Source organism: Diabrotica virgifera, chromosome 2 (genome assembly GCF_917563875.1).
Source record: "Diabrotica virgifera virgifera chromosome 2, PGI_DIABVI_V3a".
Lineage (NCBI taxonomy): Eukaryota > Metazoa > Arthropoda > Insecta > Coleoptera > Chrysomelidae > Diabrotica > Diabrotica virgifera.
Window position 1 is genome coordinate 99410998 of NC_065444.1, and position 24842 is coordinate 99435839.

Here is a 24842-nt window from a genome sequence, read left to right on the forward strand (position 1 = left end):
TTAAATGTGGAGGATCACACGACACCAAAAGTTGCACAAAGCCGAAAGACACACCTGCAACATGTACTCTTTGCAAGGGCAACCACCCAGCGAACTATAAAGGCTGCACTGTTTATCGAGACTTATTAAAAGCAAAGAACAGGAATAACGACACAACTGGACCTAGAAACGCACAAGGATACATAAATCCCAATCCAGCACTGCACCAAATGACTCAACAATATGCGCAAAATGGAATGAATTATGCTCAAGTAACCTCAGGAAACATCAACAGACCAAATAATGGTGAAGATTTAACACACATGATGTCAAGCTTCTTAAATGAATTCAAAAATCTATTTAATCAACTTCTGAACCAAAATAGCATGATCCTGAACATGCTAACAACAGTCATTAGTAAAATAACGAATTAATGGCTCCATCAATTAGAATAGCCGCCTGGAACGCCAACGGGCTACCAAACCATGTGCAGGAAATCACAGCATTTTTAAAAGTAAATAAATTAGATGTTCTTCTCATCTCAGAATCACACTCAACCGAAAGAACAGTAGTAAAAATCCCTTTATGCACAACGTACCTTACTCATCATCCTGATGGAACTGCTCACGCAGGAATAGCAATTATTATTAAATCTTCTATTAAACACTATTTCCTACAAAATTACGCCACACCTAAAATACAAGGAACCATACTAAAAATAGAAACACTTACATGGCCACTTGCCATTGCAGCAATTTACTGTCCTCCTAGACACTCCATATCAATTGAAGAATACGAGACCTTTTTTCAAGAACTAGGACCCCGATTTATAGCAGCTGGAGACTGGAACGCCAAACACACCGTATGGGGATCGAGGCTTATAACACCAAAGGGTAGAAATTTATTGGCGTGCTCGCAGAGAAATAATTTAAACTTCCTTTCGACAGGTCAGCCAACGTATTGGCCGACCGATCAAAACAGGATTCCTGACCTGCTAGACTTTGCCGTTATCAAAGGTATCTCAAATATACATTACAAAATAGAACCCAGTCTTGATTTAAGTTCAGATCACACCGCAATAATCATAACACTAAGTACAACTGTAATTTGGAAGAAACCTGTGGCAAAACTCTGCAATAAAAGAACCAACTGGGAACAATTTCAAGCTATTATTAACACAAATATAAACTTAAAACATCGAATTAAAGAACCCCATGAAATAGAAAAAGCAGTGCAACATTTAACAGAAGTAATACAAGATGCTGCATGGAAGTCAACTCCAGATGATAAAAAAATTACCACCCATGATCATAACATTCCTTTAGAAATTAAAGAAATTTTAAATGAAAAAAGAAGAGCTAGAGCCAAATGGCAGCGGTCAAGGAATCCCCGGGATAAAACACAATTAAATCGGTTAACACATCAACTGCGTACAGCTTTAATCCAGGCCCGTAATGAGACTTTTAAATATTACATCTCCAACCTAACACCTAATGACCATTCATTATGGCAAGCGACCAAAAAATTCAAGAGACCAATAACATCTATTCCACCAATTAGAAAATCGGATCTAAGCTGGGCAAAAACTGATGAAGAAAAATCAAACACATTAGCACAACACCTCGCCCAGGTATTTAGTCTACATACAGAAGTCAATGCTGAAGATGAAGAAGTATACACATTTCTCGACGCTCCTTGTCAATTATCACTACCACTGAAACCATGTACACCAACAGAGATCTGGAAGGCGATAAATAAAATAAACCCTCATAAGGCTCCAGGTTATGACTTAATTAATGCTGATGTACTAAAGCATTTACCTAGAAAAGCGATAGTCCTGCTAACTATTGTATATAACAGCATGATAAGACTGTGTCACTTTCCTATTCAATGGAAATACGCACAAATAATTATGATTGCGAAACCGGGCAAACCGCCTACAGAACCCTCCTCCTATCGTCCTATAAGCCTTCTACCAATAATGTCAAAAATTTTCGAAAGACTTCTTTTAGTCCGAATTCTCGAAAGAATAAACATAAATAACATAATACCTGACCATCAATTTGGCTTTCGACAGAACTACTCAACAATACAGCAGTGCCATAGGATTGTAAATTGTATAAAAGAAACTTTAGAGGGAAAGAAAATGTGTGCGGCAATATGCCTTGATGTGGAAAAAGCATTTGATAAGGTGTGGCATAAAGGCCTGTTGTATAAAGTGAAAAAGAATATGCCTAATGAAATATACCTGATATTAAAATCATATCTGAACGAGCGATTTTTCCAAATCAAAGTAAATACCTCACTTTCCAAATATCATCCTATACAATCCGGAGTACCTCAAGGTAGTGTCCTCGGTCCCTTCCTTTATCTCCTTTACACTGCTGATATTCCTGCTGATGATGACATTACTATGGCCACATTTGCCGACGATACAAGAATCCTTACATCAGACGATAACCCAGATAGAGCTTCTAACAAACTGCAAAACTATTTAAGTTCACTTCAAACATGGTTAACAAAATGGAAGATTAAAGTAAACGGTGAAAAGTCTTCACAAATTACGTTCACAACAAGAAGGATCGACTGTCCACAGGTTCATATTAACAATATTCCTATCCCCTTAAAATCAGATGTCAAGTACCTGGGACTCCATTTGGACCGAAAGCTGACATGGAAGAACCATATCAAAACCAAGAAAGCTCAACTAAATTTAAAAGTCAGACAAATTTATTGGCTGCTAGGTAAAAGATCCCAGTTATCATTAGAAAACAAAGTATTATTATACAAAATTATACTAAAGCCGATATGGAGTTATGGTATAGAGTTATAGGGCTGCAGCAAACCGAGCAACACTAAAATACTGCAAACTTTTCAATCAAAGACGCTGCGCATGATAGCTAATGCACCATAGTACGTCTCCAATATAACTATCCATAATGACCTTGGGATACCATTCATCGAAGATGTTATTAGACTACAGGCAACCAAAGCCCAAGAAAGAAATTTCGCCCATGAAAGTCAAACTATTCAACAACTCTACCAGCCGCCACTTGTGGGAAGAAGACTGAAAAGGACATAGCCAGAGGACCTAACTGATTAGGTGTATTGGAGAACCATCGATGGATGGTGCCCAAAGCATGCCAGGATTCAAGACTTTGCTACTATTTGCTAAATACTCTGTGTTGTAATTGGAGTAGATTGTAAATTTGCACTTAATAAAATGAAAAAAAAAAAAAGAAATGTGTATGTGTGTGGTTGGGATATTCACTACGAAACTTGTGGTTTCATTCGCCAAATCAAATTTGACGTTAGTTCTTAGGACAAAAAGATAACATTTGTAAAATGAAAAAAAAAAAAAAGAAATGTGTATGTGTGTGGTTGGGATATTCACTACGAAACTTGTGGTTTCATTCGCCAAATCAAATTTGACGTTAGTTCTTAGGACAAAAAGATAACATTTGTTAAACTTACAAATCATGTATTAATTCTACCCAATTTTCTAATATTATCCAGTTTCGCATCAAGTGGTTATATCTTTTTAGTTTAAAATATGTTTATTTTTTTTGTTTTTTTTTAATTGTCTTTATAATTTTCTTTTTAGTTACAAATTGATTTTCCGAAAAAAGCAAAGTCAATGGTCAAATATCAACCAACATATCAACCCTTTATCTTTGACATTTTTAGAGCAGTCGTTTTGATACCTGTACTAGTGAGAGAGAACATTTAAACATCCTAGATATATACCCACTTTCAATTTTTAAATTGTGGTTAATTCATAAATTCACTCAAAACCGGTTCTAGGGTTTTGAGCGCCGCTCCGCGCGCCGGGTAAAACAAAATTTGGCGCCCTTTCATACAAAAATGTACAAATTTACTGCAAATTAAAAAAAATAGTAAATATGGTAAAAAATCAAAATTACAGATTAAAGATCTCTGTAAATATTTATTTTTGTCATATTCTTGGCTTCTACAATTATCTAACTTCAATTGAAAATCATTAATTAATTGTTTTATTATCTCATATACTAATGAATGATCTGTTGATTTTTCAATTTCTTGGCAGTTAACAAAATGCTTCTTAATTATTTTATGTCGCTCTCATTAATATATTTAAAATGTATACTAAATAAAACTTCTGTATTATGACCTCTCAAAAGGCGCCTCTCAAAATTTGGCGCGCCGTGCAGTCGCCCAGCTTGCCCACCCCTTTATCCGGCATTGAGTTGGTAAAAGATTCATATTTTGACTTATATTAATAATATAACTGATTATTTCATTCATAGGAGATTCTGACCAATAGAAAGCTACAGAAATCTGAATTAAATCGATAATTTTTGATAATTTCCCGTCGTTAAGTATATTACGTTAGATGCCCTTCGTTGCTACGAAAAAATACATTCAGTGACATTAATGACAAATAATGTTTTAAAAATTATAAAAGTGATGACTTTCAATCGTCAAATATTTATAAAAACTGTGTGTTTAATGGTATTTACATAAATAAATTACAATAAAATTTTGGTTTTGAACAGTTTTATTCATGAAATAATCGCAACAAATTGCACTCGACCTCTGAAATTGATATAGAATTTTTGCTCTTGTGACACTTTGACATAATTTCACTCGCCTTCGGCTCGTGAAATTAAAACTGTCAAAGTGTCACTCGGGAAAAATTCAATAATTTCAGAGCTCTTGTGCAATTATTACTGATTATTTAATGGAACATTTTTTCTTTTTTATTGTAAAACCGGCTCTTTTACTAGACCAGGGCCTCGATTTTCGACCCTTCGCTTCGTTATCGAACGTATTCGCTACGTATACTAAACAGATACGAAGCGAATACGTTCGATAACGAAGCGAAGGGTCAGAAATCGAGGCCCAGTACATTTAGAACAGGAAACACGGAAAATAAATCGATTTTTAAATACAGCGCCTATCGATTTGGAACTTTTTGCATTGTGTTCAGGATGACGTCAGGAAAAATGTCTATAACAGAAAAAGGGGTGGAAATTCATAATTGCATTTGAAAGTGCCTAGAATGCATCCAAAATTGCCTAAAAATGTCATAATCAGTATATGTATTAAGGGTCAGAATTTGTTAATTGGATGATTTTTGGCTTCACTGAATACGAATATGCCGTCAAAACCGACCCTCGAAGCACCCAGTGCCCAGGGTCACTGCTAAGGCACGTCATCTGGAGTTTCGAGGGTTTTCGGCCATAAATTGATTTAAACAGATTACTAGGAGTCGCTGAAAATGAATACACTATCAGAACCGACACCCGGAGCACCTGGTGACCAGTGTCACTGCGAAACTATGTCATCTTCTGGAGTTTCGAGGGATTTCGGCACTAAATTAATGCAAACAGATTGCTTGGACTGTTTTTGGAGTGGCTAAACCATGTTGACTGTAAACATTGGGTTTCATGTTGTTCTTGATAACAGCCGCTTCACACACCGTAGGTGTCTCAAAAGCATAGAAATGGGAGACACGTGATCGTAGGGACCCACTTTACTTTTTTAACATTATGACAGCCAATGTGTTAATACGAATACGTCATCAGATCCGACACCCAGAGCACCTGGTGCCTAGATTTACCAAGTTCTAAGGCAAGTCATCTTATGGAGTTTCGAGAATTTTCGGCAGTAAATTGATGCAAACAGATTACTTGGTAGGTTTTTGCGGTTGCTAAACATAAACACGCCACCATAATTGACTCTCGGAGCACATGTTGCCCACTTTCACTGCTAAGGCACATAATCTTCAAGAGTTTCGATGGGTTTCAGCACTAAATTTATTGAAATAGGCTACTAGGGAGTTTTTGGGGTCGCTGAATACTATTACGCAATCAGAACCAATCCCCGGACCATCTGGTACCCAGTGTCACTGCTGAGACAGGTCATCTTCTGGAGTTTTGAAGGTTTTTGGGTACCAGTTCCACTAGAGGTCGGTTCTGATGGCTCATTCTTATTTAGCGACCCAAAAACTCCGAGATTTACATCAATTTAGTGCCGAAAATCCTTAATAGTCCAGATCACGTACCTTAGCAGTGACCCTGGGCACCAGATGCTTCGGTGGTCGGTTCTGATGGCGTATTCGTACTCCAGCGACCCTAAACACCCACGAGTAACAAAATAAGTCCCATAATATATTGATTTTGACATGTTTATGTAATTTTGGATGCATTTTATGCACGGTATATGTAATTAAGGACGTTCACCCCATTTTTCTATTGTAGATTTTTTCCCGATGTCGTCCAAACACAATGCAAAAGTTGCAAATCGAAAAGTGTTGTACCTATATAAAAACCCATTTATATTTTCCTAAATGCCCTGGTCTATAGTACGTCTATGTAAGTTACATGTTTATTATTAGACTCTTAAATCGAATTGAGCCGCTGGACAAGCAATTTACACGAACATCCTCAGTCACCTACAAAGTTACACCATTGCACCTAACAAAAAACTAATAAATCGTTTTGTCTTTCAGAGGTCTACGCCGAAGTTCAAATTCCGGTACACAGAAAGATCATTATCTAATCTCACAGTTTGAGAATAATATATTAGATAAACATTTAGCGGACGCCAGTCAGTTGTTCTTGTGCACAAGTGAGGAAAGTTGCTTTTGTTAATTGGTGTAATTGCGTGAAAGATGGAGGTAGAGCAATTGTGTCTTAAGGAGCCCCAGTGGATACTGGACAGGAAGGATTCCGGTCCTCTCTTTTGGAGAAGAGACTCGTCGGAAACTGCCAGGTATGGATAAAAATTAATCATAAAAATTATAATATTTAAAGAATTTTAATAAATTCATAATATACCAATATAAAACAGAAGTTTTTTCTTCAATATTACGTTATTCTATATCGGTTCTTAACCCTTGTGTTGCCAATCTGGTACACGGGTGCCCACCCCTTGACGTACATTTTGTTGAATAAAAAATTGAATAACAGTTTTTAATAACAAATAATTCACTAATAACTTCCCAAATCCCCATCATTTGACTAATTGTCCGTAGATATATAATATAAGCTTACATGTTTATTTGATTTATTTGAATGAAGAAAATTTTCATTTTGATAATACAGATAGTATAGGCATATGCATATGCCAACCTACTGTTTATATGAAAAAATTAGAAAAATGGATTTCACATAAAATTCAATATTCTTATGCAAAAAGGGATCAAGTAACTATAAGTAAAGAAATATTCATTTTAAAGATTTATTTATTTATTATAAAATTATTGACTACAATTTCTACATCTGTTTAGTCAGCTCATCACAGACTAGCTTTTGGCATTTAACACAGCACTTTTGGTCTTTCGTCGTTGGCAAACAGGTCACTTGTGACAAATGTAGAGCACAATCGAATAACAAGTTTCCTACCAGACTTGCTTCCTGGTTAGTTGTCAGTCGTTACATAAGAACGTATGGTAACTTTTTCATGAAAGTCAAAAAGAGTTGACAACTCTTTGACAGTTGGAAATAGATTGTCATCTCCTATATTCTTGTTGGTCTGTGTCCATCGAACTGTCAAGTACCACACGTTACCATCGAGCAGTGAATCATGTTGCCCTTTGATCCCTCTTAAATTTATCGCTTAACATCGACTTAGAGTCGCTACTAGCATCACCTTTTAAAAATGTAAATCATATTTCTCGATGTCACCTATTCTACAAGGTTGCTAGTTTCATGTACTAAGCAGAACGCACTGAAGATGATCTGATCTAGATTGAAAACGTTTTGCGAATCCTTTTGGATGATTTTTAATAGTTTTTCAATAAACTTTTTATAGCATTATACAAACGAAGTTTTTACTTGTTCTCTATGATTTATATTTTTTATGTTATGAATAAACTTCATTGGTTTAATGTGTACATTTGTGAAAAAAAATGGTTTTAAAGTAAACACTTTTTACCTTTGAAAAATCATTTTTTTTTCTAAATAACTTAAAAATTATTAATAATACCAAAAATCTCAAATAGTAATAAAATACAATATAAATACAAATAGTTTTGATTTTCTGAATATTTTGGATTTTTTGTTTGATAGTTAGACAAAAATTGGTTATGCTATGGCTGTTCAAAATTGGCATACACTCGTGATTAGTTACTCGTTCAAGCCATTTTAACTACAGCCTTTTCAAAAATAAGCACTTAGAACCGATGAAACTTACAGATCATATAATAAGAATACATAAGAAAACTAACTTGTGAAGCGGTAACGATTAAATTTATATGGGATGCTAATTAGGGGGTGATTTCGCGATTAATTTTACCAAAAAATAAAAGGGGCCAACAATATTTTGAGCGTAAGTCACTTACTTTTAATGTTAGAAGTTTGTTTAAAAAACAAACTTCGTTTAACACTTTAAAAAGTTGTTACGATTATCCCCCAAAAATGCTCCGTTTATTGGTTATTTCACGTTGAAATATTTGATTTGGAATTGGACGAAGTAGAACTTATTTTTCATTAGCTACAACTTTGCTTCTACTTGGTCTATAGACTTTATGTAAACACCATTTTTTTCACTTTTTTATAAGCTATGTTTTTGCTAAGAATATATTTTTTTTTTCAGTAAGATACATACTTATTTTTTAGCTCCGTGAAGTTAGCCCGAAAAAGTCGGGCAAAAAAATGCGATTGATGCCATTCGTTTGTCCATTGATTGTCCACGTTTGTCCACCATTTTATTTCGTTAGTCCACCCATCACTTCTTTTTTATAAACAAAAATTTTTTTTCGGGCTAACTTCACAAATCCACAAATTTTCGAAAATTTAAAAAAACTTTTGCTGTATTGTTTGTCCATCGTTTGTCCATGTTTGTCCACCACATAATTTTTTTTGTCCACCCTCTGAAACAACCCCCTGTTAATTGTAATTATTTTTTTATTTCTTAATTCGGGCTAACTTCACGTTCTCTTAAATGGGCATTTAAACGTTGATTCAGGTGCAGAATCACAACTCAGCGTTGCTATATTGTTTGTCCATCGTTTGTCCATGTTTGTCCACCACATAATTTTTTTTGTCCACCCTCTAAAACAACCCCCTGTTAATTGTAATTATTTTTTTATTTCTTAATTCGGGCTAACTTCACGTTCTCTTAAATGGGCATTTAAACGTTAATTCGGGTGCAGAATCACAACTAAGCGTTTGTCCACCCCTTTGCAGCGTTTGTCCAACCCCTTAAAGTGCGAAACAACCCCCCTGTTAATTGTAATTATTTTTTTATTTCTTAATTCGGGCTAACTTCACGTCCGTTTAAACGTGTATTTTAAAGTTAATTCGGGTGAAGAATCACAACTAAGCGTTTGTCCACCCCTTTGCAGCGTTTGTCCAACCCCTTAAAGTGCGAAAGAACCCCCCTGTTAATTGTAATTATTTTTTATTTCTTAATTCGGGCTAACTTCACGTCCGTTTAAACGCGTATTTTAAAGTTAATTCGGGTGAAGAATCACAACTACCCGTTTGTCCTCCCCTTCGCAGCGTTTGTCCAGCCCCTTAAAGTTGGAAACAACCCCCTAGTTAATTGTAATTATTTGTTTATTTCTTTATACGGGCTAACTTCACGGTCTCTTAAATGGGCATTTAAACGTTAATTCGGGTGAAATCACAACTGCCCGTTTGTCCACCCTTTCGCAGCGTTTGTCCAACCCCTTAAAGTGCGAAACAACCCCCTCGTTAATTGTAATTATTTTTTTATTTCTTTATTCGGACTAACTTTGCGTTCTCTTAAATGGACATTTAAACGTTAATTCGGATGCAGAATCACAACTACCCGTTTGTCCACCCCTTCGCAGCGTTTGTCCAACCCCTTAAAGTGCGAAACAACCCCCCCGTTAATTGTAATTATTTTTTTTATTTCTTAATTCGGGCTAGCTTTAGGTTCCCTTAAATGGGCATTTAAACCTTAATTCGGGTGCAGAATCACAACTACCCGTTTGTCCACCCCTTAAAGTGCGAAAGAACCCCCCTGTTAATTGTAATTATTTTTTTATTTCTTAATTCGGGCTAGCTTTACGTTCCCTTAAATGGGCATTTAAACGTTAATTCGGGTGCAGAACCACAACTACCCGTTTATCCACCCCTTCGCAGCGTTTGTCCAACCCCTTAAAGTGCGAAACAACCCCCCTGTTAATTGTAATTATTTTTTTATTTCTTAATTCGTGCTAGCTTTTAAATGCTCATTTAAGGGAACGTGAAGCTAGCTTGAATTAAGAAATAAAAAAATAATTACAATTAACAGGGGGGTTGTTTCGCACTTTAAGGGGTTGGACAAACGCGGCGAAGGGGTGGACAAACGGGTAGTTGTGATTCTGCACCCGAATTAACGTTTAAATGCCCATTTAAGGGAACGTGAAGCTAGCCCGAATTAAGAAATAAAAAAATAATTTCAATTAACGAGGGGGTTGTTTCGCACTTTAAGTGGTTGGACAGACGCTGCAAAAGGGTGGACAAACGGGCAGTTGTGATTCTGCACCCGAATTAACGTTTAAATGCCCATTTAAGAGAACGTGAAGTTAGCCCGAATAAAGAAATAAAAAAATAATTACAATTAACTAGGGGGTTGTTTCGCACTTTAAGGGGCTGGACAAACGCTGCGAAGGGGTGGACAAACGGGTAGTAGTGATTCTTCACCCGAATTAAGTTTAAAATACGCGTTTAAACGGACATGAAGTTAGCCCGAATTAAGAAATAAAAAAATAATTACAATTAACGGGGGGGTTGTTTCGCACTTTAAGGGGTTGGACAAACGCGGCGAAGGGTTGGACAAACGGGTAGTTGTGATTCTGCACCCGAATTAACGTTTAAATGCCCATTTAAGGGAACGTGAAGCTAGCCCGAATTAAGAAATAAAAAAATAATTTCAATTAACGAGGGGGTTGTTTCGCACTTTAAGTGGTTGGACAAACGCTGCGAAGTGGTGGACAAACGGGTAGTTGTGATTCTGCACCCGAATTAACGTTTAAATGCCCATTTAAGAGAACGTGAAGCTAGCCCGAATTAAGAAATAAAAAAATAATTACAATTAACAGGGGAGTTGTTTCGCACTTTAATAGGTTGGACAAACGCTGCGAAGGGGTGGACAAACGGGTAGTTGTGATTTTGCATCCGAATTAACGTTTAAATGCCCATTTAAGGGAACGTGAAGCTAGCCCGAATAAAGAAATAAAAAAATAATTTCAATTAACGAGGGGGTTGTTTCGCACTTTAAGTGGTTGGACAGACGCTGCGAAAGGGTGGACAAGCGGGCAGTTGTGATTCTGCACCCGAATTAACGTTTAAATGCCCATTTAAGAGAACGTGAAGTTAGCCCGAATAAAGAAATAAAAAAATAATTACAATTAACTAGGGGGTTGTTTCGCACTTTAAGGGGCTGGACAAACGCTGCGAAGGGGTGTACAAACGGGTAGTTGTGATTCTTCACCCGAATTAACGTTTAAATGCCCATTTAAGGGAACGTGAAGCTAGCCCGAATTAGGAATAAAAAAATAATAGCAATTAACAGGGGGGTTGTTTCGCACTTTAAGGGGTTGGACAAACGCTGCGAAGGGGTGGACAAACGGGTAGTTGTGATTCTGCACCCGAATTAACGTTTAAATGCCCATTTAAGAGAACGTGAATTTAGCCCGAATAAAGAAATAAAAAAATAATTACAATTAACGAGGGGGTTGTTTCGCACTTTAAGGGGTTGGACAAACGCTGCGAAGGTGTGGACAAACGGGTAGTTGTGACTCAGCACCCGAATTAACGTTTAAATGCCCATTTAAGGGAACGTGAAGCTAGCCCGAATAAAGAAATAAAAAAATAATTTCAATTAACGAGGGGGTTGTTTCGCACTTTAAGTGGTTGGACAGACGCTGCGAAAGGGTGGACAAACGGGCAGTTGTGATTCTGCACCCGAATTAACGTTTAAATGCCCATTTAAGAGAACGTGAAGTTAGCCCGAATAAAGAAATAAAAAAATAATTACAATTAACTAGGGGGTTGTTTCGCACTTTAAGGTGCTGGACAAACGCTGCGAAGGGGTGGACAAACGGGTAGTTGTGATTCTTCACCCGAATTAAGTTTAAAATACGCGTTTAAACGGACATGAAGTTAGCCCGAATTAAGAAATAAAAAAATAATTACAATTAACGTGGGGGTTGTTTCGCACTTAAAGGGGTGGGACAAAAGCTGCGAAGGGGTGGACAAACGGGTAGTTGTGATTCTGCACCCGAATTAACGTTTAAATGCCCATTTAAGGGAACGTGAAGCTAGCCCGAATTAGGAATAAAAAAATAATTGCAATTAACAGGGGGGTTGTTTCGCACTTTAAGGGGTTGAACAAACGCTGCGAAGGGGTGGACAAACGGGTAGTTGTGATTCTGCACCCGAATTAACGTTTAAATGCCCATTTAAAAGAACGTGAATTTAGCCCGAATAAAGAAATAAAAAAATAATTACAATTAACGAGGGGGTTGTTTCGCACTTTAAGGGGTTGGACAAACGCTGCGAAGGTGTGGACAAACGGGTAGTTGTGATTCTGCACCCGAATTAACATATAAATGCCCATTTAAGGGAACGTGAAGCTAGCCCGAATTAAGAAATAAAAAAATAATTACAATTAACAGGGGGGTTGTTTCGCACTTTAATGGGTTGGACAAACGCTGCGAAGGGGTGGACAAACGGGTAGTTGTGATTCTGCATCCGAATTAACGTTTAAATGCCCATTTAAGGGAACGTGAAGCTAGCCCGAATAAAGAAATAAAAAAATAATTACAATTAACGAGGGGGTTGTTTCGCACTTTAAGTGGTTGGACAGACGCTGCGAAAGGGTGGACAAACGGGCAGTTGTGATTCTGCACCCGAATTAACGTTTAAATGCCCATTTAAGAGAACGTGAAATTAGCCCGAATAAAGAAATAAAAAAATAATTACAATTAACTAGGGGGTTGTTTCGCACTTTAAGGGGCTGGACAAACGCTGCGAAGGGGTGGACGAACGGGTAGTTGTGATTCTTCACCCGAATTAAGTTTAAAATACGCATTTAAACGGACATGAAGTTAGCCCGAATTAAGAAATAAAAAAATAATTACAATTAACGGGGGGTTGTTTCGCACTTTAAGGGGTTGGACAAACGCTGCGAAGGGGTGGACAAACGGGTAGTTGTGATTCTGCACCCGAATTAACGTTTAAATGCCCATATAAGAGAACGTGAAGTTAGCCCGAATTAAGAAATAAAAAAATAATTACAATTAACAGGGGGTTGTTTCAGATGGTGGACAAAAAAAAATATGTGGTGGACAAACATGGACAAACGATGGACAAACAATATAGCAAGAGTTTTTTTAAATTTTCGAAAATTTGTGGATTTGTGAAGTTAGCCCGAAAAAAAATTTTTGTTTATAAAAAAGAATTGATGGGTGGACTAACGAAATAAAATGGTGGACAAACGTGGACAATCAATGGACAAACGAATGGCACCAATCGCATTTTTTTTCCCGACTTTTTCGGGCTAAGTTCACGGACCTTTATTTTTTGAGGTATTTGCCAAAAACCGTTCAAAATCATGTTTTTTTTTTTTAAATGAACATATTCACTCGCAAATAACTCGAAAAGTATTAACTTAGTAAAAAAACTCTATAGAAGAGGAGTTGCTGAGAATTAGTAATTTTATCTGATTCCGGACTTATTTTGAATGTACATTTTTCACTCACAGAAAGGGGCATTCCCTCCATTTTTGTAAAACGGAGGGAATGTACAATTGTAAACTTTTTTATATAATAATAGCCAATTTCAACTACCCATTGCCAAATTTTGTATGTTTCAGACATCAGTGATTAATGCGCCTTTATCATTAGCTATTCGTGCACAATAGCCCGATCAAAGAACAATCTGACCCCAAAAAAAATAAAGGAAGGATGAAAATTTGGGAATAGGTAGTCGAAATTGTCTATTATTATATAAGAAAAAGTCTACAATTCTACATCCCCTCCATTTTACAAAAATGGAGGGGAATACCCCCCTCTCGATGATGAAAAAAATACATTCAAAATAAGACCGGAATTGGATAAAATAACTAGTACTAAACAAATTTTCTTTTATAGAGTTTTTTCACTAAGTTAATACTTTTCGAGTTATTTGCGAGTGAAAAATATTTTTAGCAAAAACATAGCCCATAAAAAATTGAACAAAATGGTGTATACATGAGGTATGTAGACCCAGTAGAAGCAGAGTTGCAGCTAATGAAAAGTAGGTTCTTCTTCGTCAAATTCCAAATCGAATATTTCAATTTGAAATAACCCAAAAACAGAGCACTTTTAGGGGAAAATTCATTTTAACTTATTTTTTAAAGTGTTTAAAAAGGGTTTATTTTTGTTTTTAAAAAAACTTGTAATATTAAAAGTAAGTGAATTACGCTCAAAATATTGTTGGTCCCATTTATTTTTTAGTAAAAAATCGCGAAAATCACCCCCTAATTAGCATCACATATAAATTTTAACATTACCACTTCACACGCTACTTTGTCTATGTATTATTTATATGATCTGTAAGTTTCATCGGTTCAAAGTGCTTCGGTTTGAAAAAGCTGTGGTTAAAATGGCTTGAACGAGTAACTAATTACGAGTTTAAGCAAATTTTGAACAGCCATAGCATAAACAATTTTTGTCTAATAAGAAAACAAAAAATCGAAAATATTCAGAAAAGCAAAACGTACATTTTATTACTCTTTGAGATTTTTGGTATTCCTAATTGTTTTTAAGTTAATTCCATAAACAATTACGATTTTTTTTAAATAAAAAAATGTTTTATTTTAAAACCAATTTTTTTCAAAAACTGAGCACTTTGAACCAATGAAACTTATAGATAATATGAACAATACATAAGTAAAATAACTTGTAAAGCAGTAACGATTAATTTTTTTTTGAGAAGCTAATTAATGGGTGATTTCGCCATTTTTTTTTAACAAAGAATGAAAGGGACCAACAATATTTTAACCGTAACTCACTTACTTTTAATGTTAGAAGATTTTTTTAAAAAACAAAAATAAACCTTTTTTAAACACTTTAAAAAAGTTGTAATGAATTTTTCCCGAAAAGTGCTCCGTTTTTTTGGTTATTTCACATTGAAATATTAGATTTGGAAATTGACGAAGAAGAAATTATATTTCATTAGCTGCAACTCTTCTTCTACTGGGTCTGCAGACCTCACGCGTACACCATTTTTTAAATTTTTTATACGCTACATTTTTACTAAGAATATTTTTTTCGCTAAAATACTTACTTTATGAGTTATCTCCGAAAAACCGTCCAAAAACATTTTTTTTTTGGTTAAAATTAAACACATTCACTTGCAAATAACTCGAAAAGTATTGACTTATTTAAAATGCTCTATAGAACAAAATTACTTAAAATTAGTCATTTTATCCAATTCCGGACTTATTTTGAACGTATATTTTTTCACCCCCGAGAAAAAATTTTTCACCCCGTATTTTCCAATTTTTGTAAAATGGAGGGGATATAGAATTGTAAACTTTTTCTTATATAATAATAGACAATTTCAACTACCTATTCCCAGGACTTTCATCCTTCCTTTATTTTTTTGGAGGTTTTCGTAAAATTTTGCGTTCCCTGATCGGGCTACAAGGTGTATTCTGGTCATCAAACTGTATAAACCGTAAAATCGTGTGTCTGTTTCTTGTGGTGCTCTCGTTTCCTTTAGTGGAGTTTAGCGATTACACTGGTAAATCTATTTCTGTCCAATACGGCTCTAAACAAAGATGTTGAATCAAGGCCAGTTCAATCTGTGATATTTTTAAGCAATGAGATCTGGCACCTTCCAGGACCCCGTTTTCCTTCAATCTTTCCCTGGATGGTCAGTTGCGCGGGACGGTATCTTTTGTTTCTTATTATGTGACCTAAGTACCTAACTTTTCTTACCTTTGATTACCTTTAACAGCTCCCTATCTGTACCTAATTATCCTCAGGACATTTTCTTTGGTGGTGTAGGTTGTCCAATGTATTTTCAAGATCCATCTATAAAGCCAGAGTTCAAAGGTTTCTAACTTGTTCATCAGCGTTGTGATGTAGGTTCCATTTTTTTTTCGGTACATAAGAACGTATGGTAACTTTTTCTTGAAAGCTAAATTTTTTTTAACTCCTTTATTCTGCAATCTATCAGTAATGACAATAAGCGTCTTTGTTGATAAATGATTATGATTATGTCATAATCATTTATCGAAAGCTAAAATAGTTGACAAAGGTTTTCTTGTTTTTGAAGCTTTCAGCTCTTGAATCTGGGAATGGCTGTTTTTTTCCAAAAATTCACAACGAAAAAAGTTTTCGTGTGGTTGGCTGTATACCATGTAATACAAAAAACAGTAAAATCCTGTGTAAAAGGTATATTTAAAAACCCTCAAAGGGGCCACATCAAAATCACATAACTAGTTTTCGACTGGTTTACCAGTCATCATCAGTGCTTACCTAAAATGAATATAACCTGATAAAATAATACAAAAATATTGAAATTTTGACTACGGTCAAAAAAAATTATCAGTTATAGTATAATATAGTATAACTGTTATAGTCACGTGCAATGTACATGCTAACCACCAAGATAGTATTTAACAAAAATATGTGGGTCAAAGCCTCGTAAAAGAAGTCGGTCAAGGAAATATTGATTTAAAAACTACAATAAGTATGGATGTTTAAAATATTTAGCTAATCTGCCCTAGGTAACATCTGAGCTGTGGATTTGACTTGTTTACATGTTGAAAGTATGACGGCAAGTGACAATGAGATGGATAGGACCTCCGAACGATGACAAGATAGAAATGACAGTTCCACAGGAAGTTAAAAATTAACCTGTCATGTTTAAGACTAAGGTGTACAGCATGTTAAAATTAGAAATGATGTAACAACACACTCCATTGTAAAAATTATCATTTAAACTTCATTAACTCCTTTATTATAAATTGTAATAAATAAAAATGTGTTCACGTATACTGTAAGTGCAGTTAGGCAAACCACATTACACAAAAGTTTCGTATTCAATAACGAAATTTAGTAAACAAATCTTATTATCAAGAGATCTAAGATTTAAAAAAGCAGTTTTGTGTTGATTTAAAGTTATCGAATTTATTAAACTTATTGGTAGCTGTTGGAATTTGTGTGGGTAAGTGTGTAAGAAATCACAATGGGGGTGACTGAGGTGTAAAATGTCTTAAATAATCTGGGGGATGTATCATTAAGAAAGCACAAGCTCAAACTTAGGCGACTAATTCTTAAAGACCTCGCTGGCTGCCCTGATCCCTAAGGGTCCAAAAACCATAACCGTAATAGGATGATGACAGTAGGGGCTGGGGGTATGAGATGTCGGGGAGGGAATTAGTGGGAAAGGAACATGAACGAGACCCAGAAAGAAAATTAGACTGTTGATTTGGTTTTACTAAAGATGAGTGTTATATTTTGGTAATGACAGATTGAATAGGTACGGTGAGCATAGCCATATGTAGAAATATGATGGTGGGTTGTATGTAGATGAAAATTTGTATAATGTGGATGTCTGTGGATGATGATATCAGTAATTTATATGCAGTTATGAATAGATAATAGTGGTTAGCTGGCTGAAGATGACAAAAGGATTATTGTGGCTAGTACCAGATAAATTATTATAAGTGTGAATGTGAACGAAGCAGTAGGAGGGGGTGAAAAGTGATATTGTAAATGTGTTAAGAAAAAAGTTGTCGATGGAGTGGTTGGAAGTCCCGATTGAACGAGACATGGCGGTTGACACAATTCGGACTTTTCTGTTTTTCTTTTATTATTTCTAGGTCCTCGTACAAGTCTAATTTTAAGAAGTCTTTCTGTAGGATGTTATGAAGTAGAGCGATATCATCTAGGATATTCAACGTATGATTTTTTTTGTTTGAGATGTTGAGAAAAGGTAGAGGTGTTCTCTCTTTTGGTGTGTTCAAGAGACCGAGAAGCAAGTGATTTACAAGTCGTTCCTATGTAAGTAGCATCACAGTCAGAACATTGTAGTCTATAAACACCACTAAGATTCATGTAATTGATGCTATCTTTGGAATTGGATAGAGAATGTCCTAAGTTGTTGGATACTTTAAATGAAATTCGGATGTTGTCTACTGATCTTTTGATAATGTTCGAAATATCCCCAGATAGCCTATCTTGGTGAAAGGGTATAGAAGCATAAGTAGGTTTGGTTGTCGAATCCCTAGGGAACGCAGCATGTCGTAAGACTTTAAGCTGTCTTTTATGAATGAGCTTGCCTATGATGTGTGGATCGTAACCGTTATTAAAGGCTATTTGACGAAGTATGTTTAATTCTTTATTGTAATTAGATTGTGCCAAGGGATGGTTTCAAGGCGGTGTATGTAACTGTGAAAGGCGGCAAGTTTGTGTGACATAGGGTAGTTAGAGGATAGTGGTATGACATGGTCAGTCTGTGTTGGTTTCCTAAAGATACTGAAATCGAAGTGGTCATTTAATCTGGTAATAGTGAGGTCAAGAAAGTTAATTGATTTTGATGTGGCCCTTTTGAGGGTTTTTAAATATACCTTTTATAAAGGATTTTACTGTTTTTTTGGCTTTTTTTTGTCAAGGAGAGTGAGGTTTCACGAGAGCTTTAGCTAAAAGCATGAAGTCGTGAAAAATCTATTCATACCTACTTATGTTTAGACCAGATCCTTTGTATTTAGCATCTTCCAAACATCAGCAAAATAGTGACCGAACACCTAGTAGAAAGCTTAGCGGAACTATGGTGGGACATCGGTCAGTAGGAAGACCAAGGTAGAGGTGGATAGACGAAGTGAGAACCGATGTTAAAGAGATATTGAGTGTGGACAACTGGAAGAGAGCAGCCAGAGACAGAGACACTTGGCGGCGGATGCTGAGAGGCCAGGGCCCAACTTGGAGCGTAGCGTCATAGAAGTGAGGAGAGAGATAAACCATCAGCAATTGGTGCGGCTTTATCATTAGCTGTTCATGCACGACTTGTATTCTGCATATCAATCGTATATATAAACCGTAAAACCTTATTTATTTCAAAGGTTCCGCAGATATAAAAGAATGTAGAGGCCTTTTTTTTCTGCCGTATCTAATTATAAAGAACTTTTACCGAACAGGCAGACAGAAGTGTTACCAGGATGATCCTAAGAAGGGGGGGGGGGTACAACTACTTTATGGTCTCTGGAGGGTATGAAATAGTAATGCTGTTTGTTTAGCGTATAGACCTCGAAGTACATCCAAATGGGGGGGGGGTTATAACCCCCAAACCCCCCTCCCTAGTTACGCATATGCGAACAGGAAACATGCTGTTGGCATTTTTAAATGACATGAGATTATAAAGGTCTTTCTCTGTAATTCTATAAATTTATTTCATTCAGAATATCTTCAATAATCATAAGTGCATCAGTACCTATACATTTAAAATATTCTATCCGTATTTTAAAATACAACACATACACAAATTTTTATTGACAAAAATATTTTTAAATTATAACCGAATTTGACGGAAAAATTATTAGAACTAAATATTATAATTCTTAAAATTAGTAGTAGTAGAATTTCTATATGAGTACTCGGATACCCGGTGGGTCAATAGTACAAATGTATTTTGGTTGCTAACACAAGGGTTAATGGAACTATTATAATCTGTAATTTATTACAAAAATGTTAAATATAAAAAACACATTCTGCTTATTGTTATCTTCAATGTCAGTTTTAATTTGTAATAAAGTAATGAATCATTACAACAATGAGTAAATAAAAAATTGGGTTCACGTAGCAAATGTTAAACATACAAATACATTGAAGGTTGTATTGATTATGAAATTTAATATCTCAAATTAAATAATAGATATGACCAATCTAAATCAAAAGACTGATACAATTTTACATAAACAAATGTGTTATGTCCCCATTAACATTTCTAAATTTTAATTTATTAGATTTTAATCCAATAGCACATAAAACAACACAAAAATGTTGCTCCACATCCTACCAGATTGAAAACGATGGGAACCTTCTCTGGTTACACCTCCGAGGTTTCTGAAATTTGCAAGCCATAACGGATGCTGAGACTAAGGAAGATGAGGGAATTTTACAATTTATAATTCATGTCCCATCTGCTCAGCGCGGTAAAGTTCCAACGAGAATGGTTCCCTTAGTACTCCAATCAGAGTCAACATGTAAATCAAAAATGAATAACCATTTTCAATTTCGTTGCAACACGAAACTACAGCCGCATCATATTCCAGTTCAATCAGAGAGTGCCGCAAGCACCTCTACCGGTTTCGAGACTTATTAGTCTCTCATCAGGAGGTACATATACCGCTCTCTCTGACCTAACTAGGACATCAGGAGGTACATATACTGCTCTCTCTGACCTAACTAGGACAAACCCCGGCGCGCAGCCACGAATTGCAACGAACGAAATGGCATGGATGCCCTAGCAACTTGCTAGCAGCTTTCGTTTGATGTTATTAGTCCATCTGGTTTGAGATCTGCCTCTACTTCTCTTATTTGCTCTTGACCGCTATTCAACAATTCGCTTCGTCCAACCTTTGTCTTCCATTTTGTCCTGCCCAGTTTAATTTTAGCACGATTTCAACATTCCATTTTAATGAGATTCATCATCAATAGCTGTTCCATCCATCTTTGGATGTAAGCCTCCCTTAGGTGTGTCCATTAATTTTTGTTCGTTGTTTTTTGCATATTTTCGTGACCAAAAGTTCGTTTTATATCATGGTTCCCTCTGGTTTGAGGTCTGCCTTATCTTTTTATTTTAATAAAATCATCATCATCGTCAACTGTTGTTCCATCCATCGTTAGATCTAAGCCTCCCTTTTAGGTGTGTCCATTCATTTTGGTTCGTTGTCCTTTGCTTCCATTCGTGACCAACAATACGCATCTCCTTCTCTTATTTGCTCTTGGTCGCCATTTCACAATTCGCTTCACTCAACGATTGGCTTCCATTACTTACAGGTGTTCTGCCCAGTTCCAATTTAACATGGCAATCTTTTGGATTACATCTATTACTTATGATCATCTCCTTATTTCTTCATTGGACTTGCGATCGCTGAGATTAATGTTAAGAATTCTCCGTTTCATTGCTTTTTGAGTCATTTCAATTTTGTGGACTACGTTGTTGTTAAAAGCTCATGTTTCAGTTCCATATTATGTCAGAACAGGCAATACTTACTGATCAAAATGTCTTGCCTTTAAATTATTTGGTAAGTTTGATGTAAATACTGTTTGTAATGAATATGCTGAAGAATTAAGATAACTTTTCTATCAAATGTAAGAAAATTAACTTCAGCAGATGTATAGCATAGTCATAGTTAATTATATATTCAGCAGAGCCGAATGTGAAGATTATGTAAAACTCTTTTCTTTATAGAGTTTCTTTCAGGGTACAATTAAAAATAGCTTTCTTATTTCAATATATATTTATTTGAAATCATCAGTCAAGAATATTGTGATAATGAATATAGAATATTAGATAATAGTGTAAATTGTATTGCAAAATATAAACAAATACATGACAAACTTTCCTATTTTTCTAAATCGTAGTGTTTTTGAATTGATATAATAAAGTTATCTAAATAATATACTTTTCCAAAATGAAGGATGTATGTACCTACATATTTTATATGTTATCGTTTTTGTCAAAATCTATTCTCTATCGTTACATGACCCTGAGTACCAACACTGTTAAACAACACGCTGAGAGATAAGGTCAGAACAATGTTAATATTATCCATTTTTTTTTGAGATCATTTAGCATTTCAATAATACATACCGGGGATTCTGTTTCCTAAAACCTTGTGTTTTTCTAAATTTATGTAAATAGTTGGTTCCGCTTCGAATATTCTGTTTAATAGACTACCCATAGGAAAGTTATTTTTCGCGTTTGTTTTTATAATAGGCTAACTGAACACTAGATTAATCACAAAACTGGAATAATTTCTGATGTTTCTTAAAATAATTTTTAATGGTTAGTGCGGCAGATTCGTTCAAATATTATAAGAACTGTTCATTTAATGTTAGAAGCATATAATTTGGACCACATATATAACAAAAATGGCGGGGATTTAAAATGGCGACTATACATATGTGACTAATAGCACGATAACTTTTAAACGAGACTTCAGATTTCAACCAAATTTGGTATATAGGTTCTTTTTTTATGTATAAGATCGAGGACTTGAACCGGAAGAATCGGTTTACCAGAAGTTGTGTTTTTCCTGGTTTTTATGTAAAAATATGTTGTTTTTTTCAATTATTTCACCCTGTATCTATTAATTTTTCAAATAGTTAATACGGCCATTAAAAAGAGCGTAAAAATATTTTTTAGGAAATATTTTTATCTTTTTCGTTTTGTTAATTACCATTTATTAAGTGCAAAACGTATCTTCACATGTACCTACAGTTCGTCTAATTTACTTAACGTTGCACGTCATTATTTACGTTAGAGATCTAAGTTGACATTGTTGCACAATTACAAAAAATTCTTGAATTCATTTTAAATCAAATACATCACACAATTTTTGCGAAAGTGGATTATACAGCAAAACAAATTAATATTCAATGTAAATAAAAAAAAATTAGAAATAGAAAACAAGAATTAAGTTATAATCTTACGTTAAAGTACATAATAAAAACAGTAAATATAATGAAACAAATACTTATAGTAAAGAATATAAACAAATATGAAGTGTCATCACCGCAACTGTCAAATAAATGTTACCAATTTATGCCAAAATATCACCTTCGTTCGATTATAGTTACAGTGTGTTCCGAACAAATGTGCTTCATAAAAACGCTTTATAATCCATTTATACAAATTAAATGAAACATATATTATTGTGTATTTCTTTAAGTTAACATTAATAGAAATTTTTAAATATTATTTCTACGCGTATATAATAAAATATTCCTAGTGGCTGTAACGCCAGTGTACTCGGCAAAGTGATTCTATAAAAGAACAAACCTACCGCCTAAATATTTCGTGTTGGTATCATGTGACGTCTCGGGCTATGACGCGGATGACGTGAACGGTAAGTAAATTAGGTGGAGTATATATGCGGCAGATTCGTGCATATATTATAAGAATTATTGTGCATTTAATGGTAGAAGCATATAATTTTGACCACATATACTACACATATAGAGGTTCAAATTTAGATACGAGGCCATCTCAGTTTTTGTTCCTTTTACAAAAATGGCGGGAATTCAATATGGCGACTATACATATGTGACTAATAGCACGATAACTTTTGAACGAGATGTCAGATTTCAACCAAATTTGGTATATAGGTTCTTTTTTGATGAATAATGTCGAGGTCTTGAACCGGAAGAATAGGTTTACCAGAATTTGTGTTTTTACTGTTTTTTTTTTATGTAAAAATATGTTGTTTATTTTTCAATTCTTTCACCCTGTATATATTAATTTTTCAAAAAGGTGATACCGGCGTTGAAAAGAGCGTAAAAATATTTTTTACATTTAATACATACATAACGTATCTTCACATGTATGTACCTTCTTCTTCTTCAGGTTCCTTCCCCTATCGAAGGTTGGAAATCATCATCGCTATTTTAACTTTATTAGCCGTACTTCTGAACAATTCTAATGAGCTGCAACCGAACCACTCTCTCAAATTTCTTAGCCAGGATATTTTGCGTCGTCCTGGGTTTCTCTTCTCTTGTATCTTCCCTTGCATAATTAACCTAAGCAATACACTTCTCGCCCCTCATTATATGACCCAGATATTAAATCTTTCTAATTTTAACAGTTTTTATGACTTCACATTCTTTCTTCATTCTTTGTAACACCTCTATATTAGTTACTTTTTCAGTCCACGATATTCTGTGGATTCTCCTGTAGCACCACATCTCAAAGGAGTTAAATTTTTTGATTTCAGACTGTTTTATGGTCCACGCTTCCATGCGAAAAAACGTAACAACGTAGCATTCTTGTGCGGATCTCTAGATTAAGGTTACGGTTGCAAAGTAAGTTCTTCAATTTATGAACGTGTTTCTTGCCATTTCTATTCTAGATCTGATTTCTTCTGTTTGATCTCCATCTTCGGTTAGCCACGTTCCTAATTGTTACTCTTTCGATCGTTGTATTATTGATGATCAGGTTATCTACCTCTATGGTTATCTATCTATCAGGTTATAGGTATGTACCTATGTGCGTGCAAATAATAATATAAGAATTATTGTGCATTTAATGGTAGAAGCATATAATTTTGACCACACATACTACACATACAAATATTCAAATTTAGATATGAGGCCATCTCAAATTTAGTCTTTTACAAAAATGGCGGGCATTCAAAATGAATCTGCCGCCCATAGGTACATGTGAACATACCTTAAGCATTTATTAAATGGTAATTAACACAACTGAAAAGTTCAAAATATTTCCTAAAAAATATATTTACACTCTTTTCAATGGCGTTATTACCTTTTTGAAAAATTTGTATATACAGGGAGAAAGAATTGAAAAAGAAACAACATATTATTACATAAAAAAAAACAGTAAAACCACAAATTCTGGTAAAATTATTCTTCCGGTTCAAGACCTCGATATTATTCATAAAAAAAAACCTATATTAGTCACAATGTATAGTCTCGAATTTGAATCCCCACAATTTTTGTAAAAGGCAAAATCTGAGATGGCTTCATATCTAAATTTGAACCTTTATATGTGCAGTATATGTGGTCCACATTATATACTTCTATCATTAAATGCACAATTGTTTCACATATCGGCTGCACTAGGTCTTACAATTTTATTTTTAAACTGGGTCAGATAATAATTTAAATCACAAAGTATAAAAAGATTGTA

At 34.9% G+C, this 24842-nt stretch overlaps 1 protein-coding gene across 1 annotated transcript in view; it reads left to right on the forward strand.

The window, feature by feature from the left end:
* Positions 1–6466: 6466 nt before the first annotated feature.
* The window catches only part of LOC114343675 (uncharacterized), a 38671-nt gene continuing 20295 nt past the window's right edge, over positions 6467–24842 (forward strand). The window contains exon 1 of the mRNA XM_028294512.2: positions 6467–6735. Coding sequence (XP_028150313.1) covers positions 6635–6735 — 101 coding nt within the window. The 5' untranslated portion in view covers positions 6467–6634. The remainder of the gene's footprint in view (positions 6736–24842) is intronic.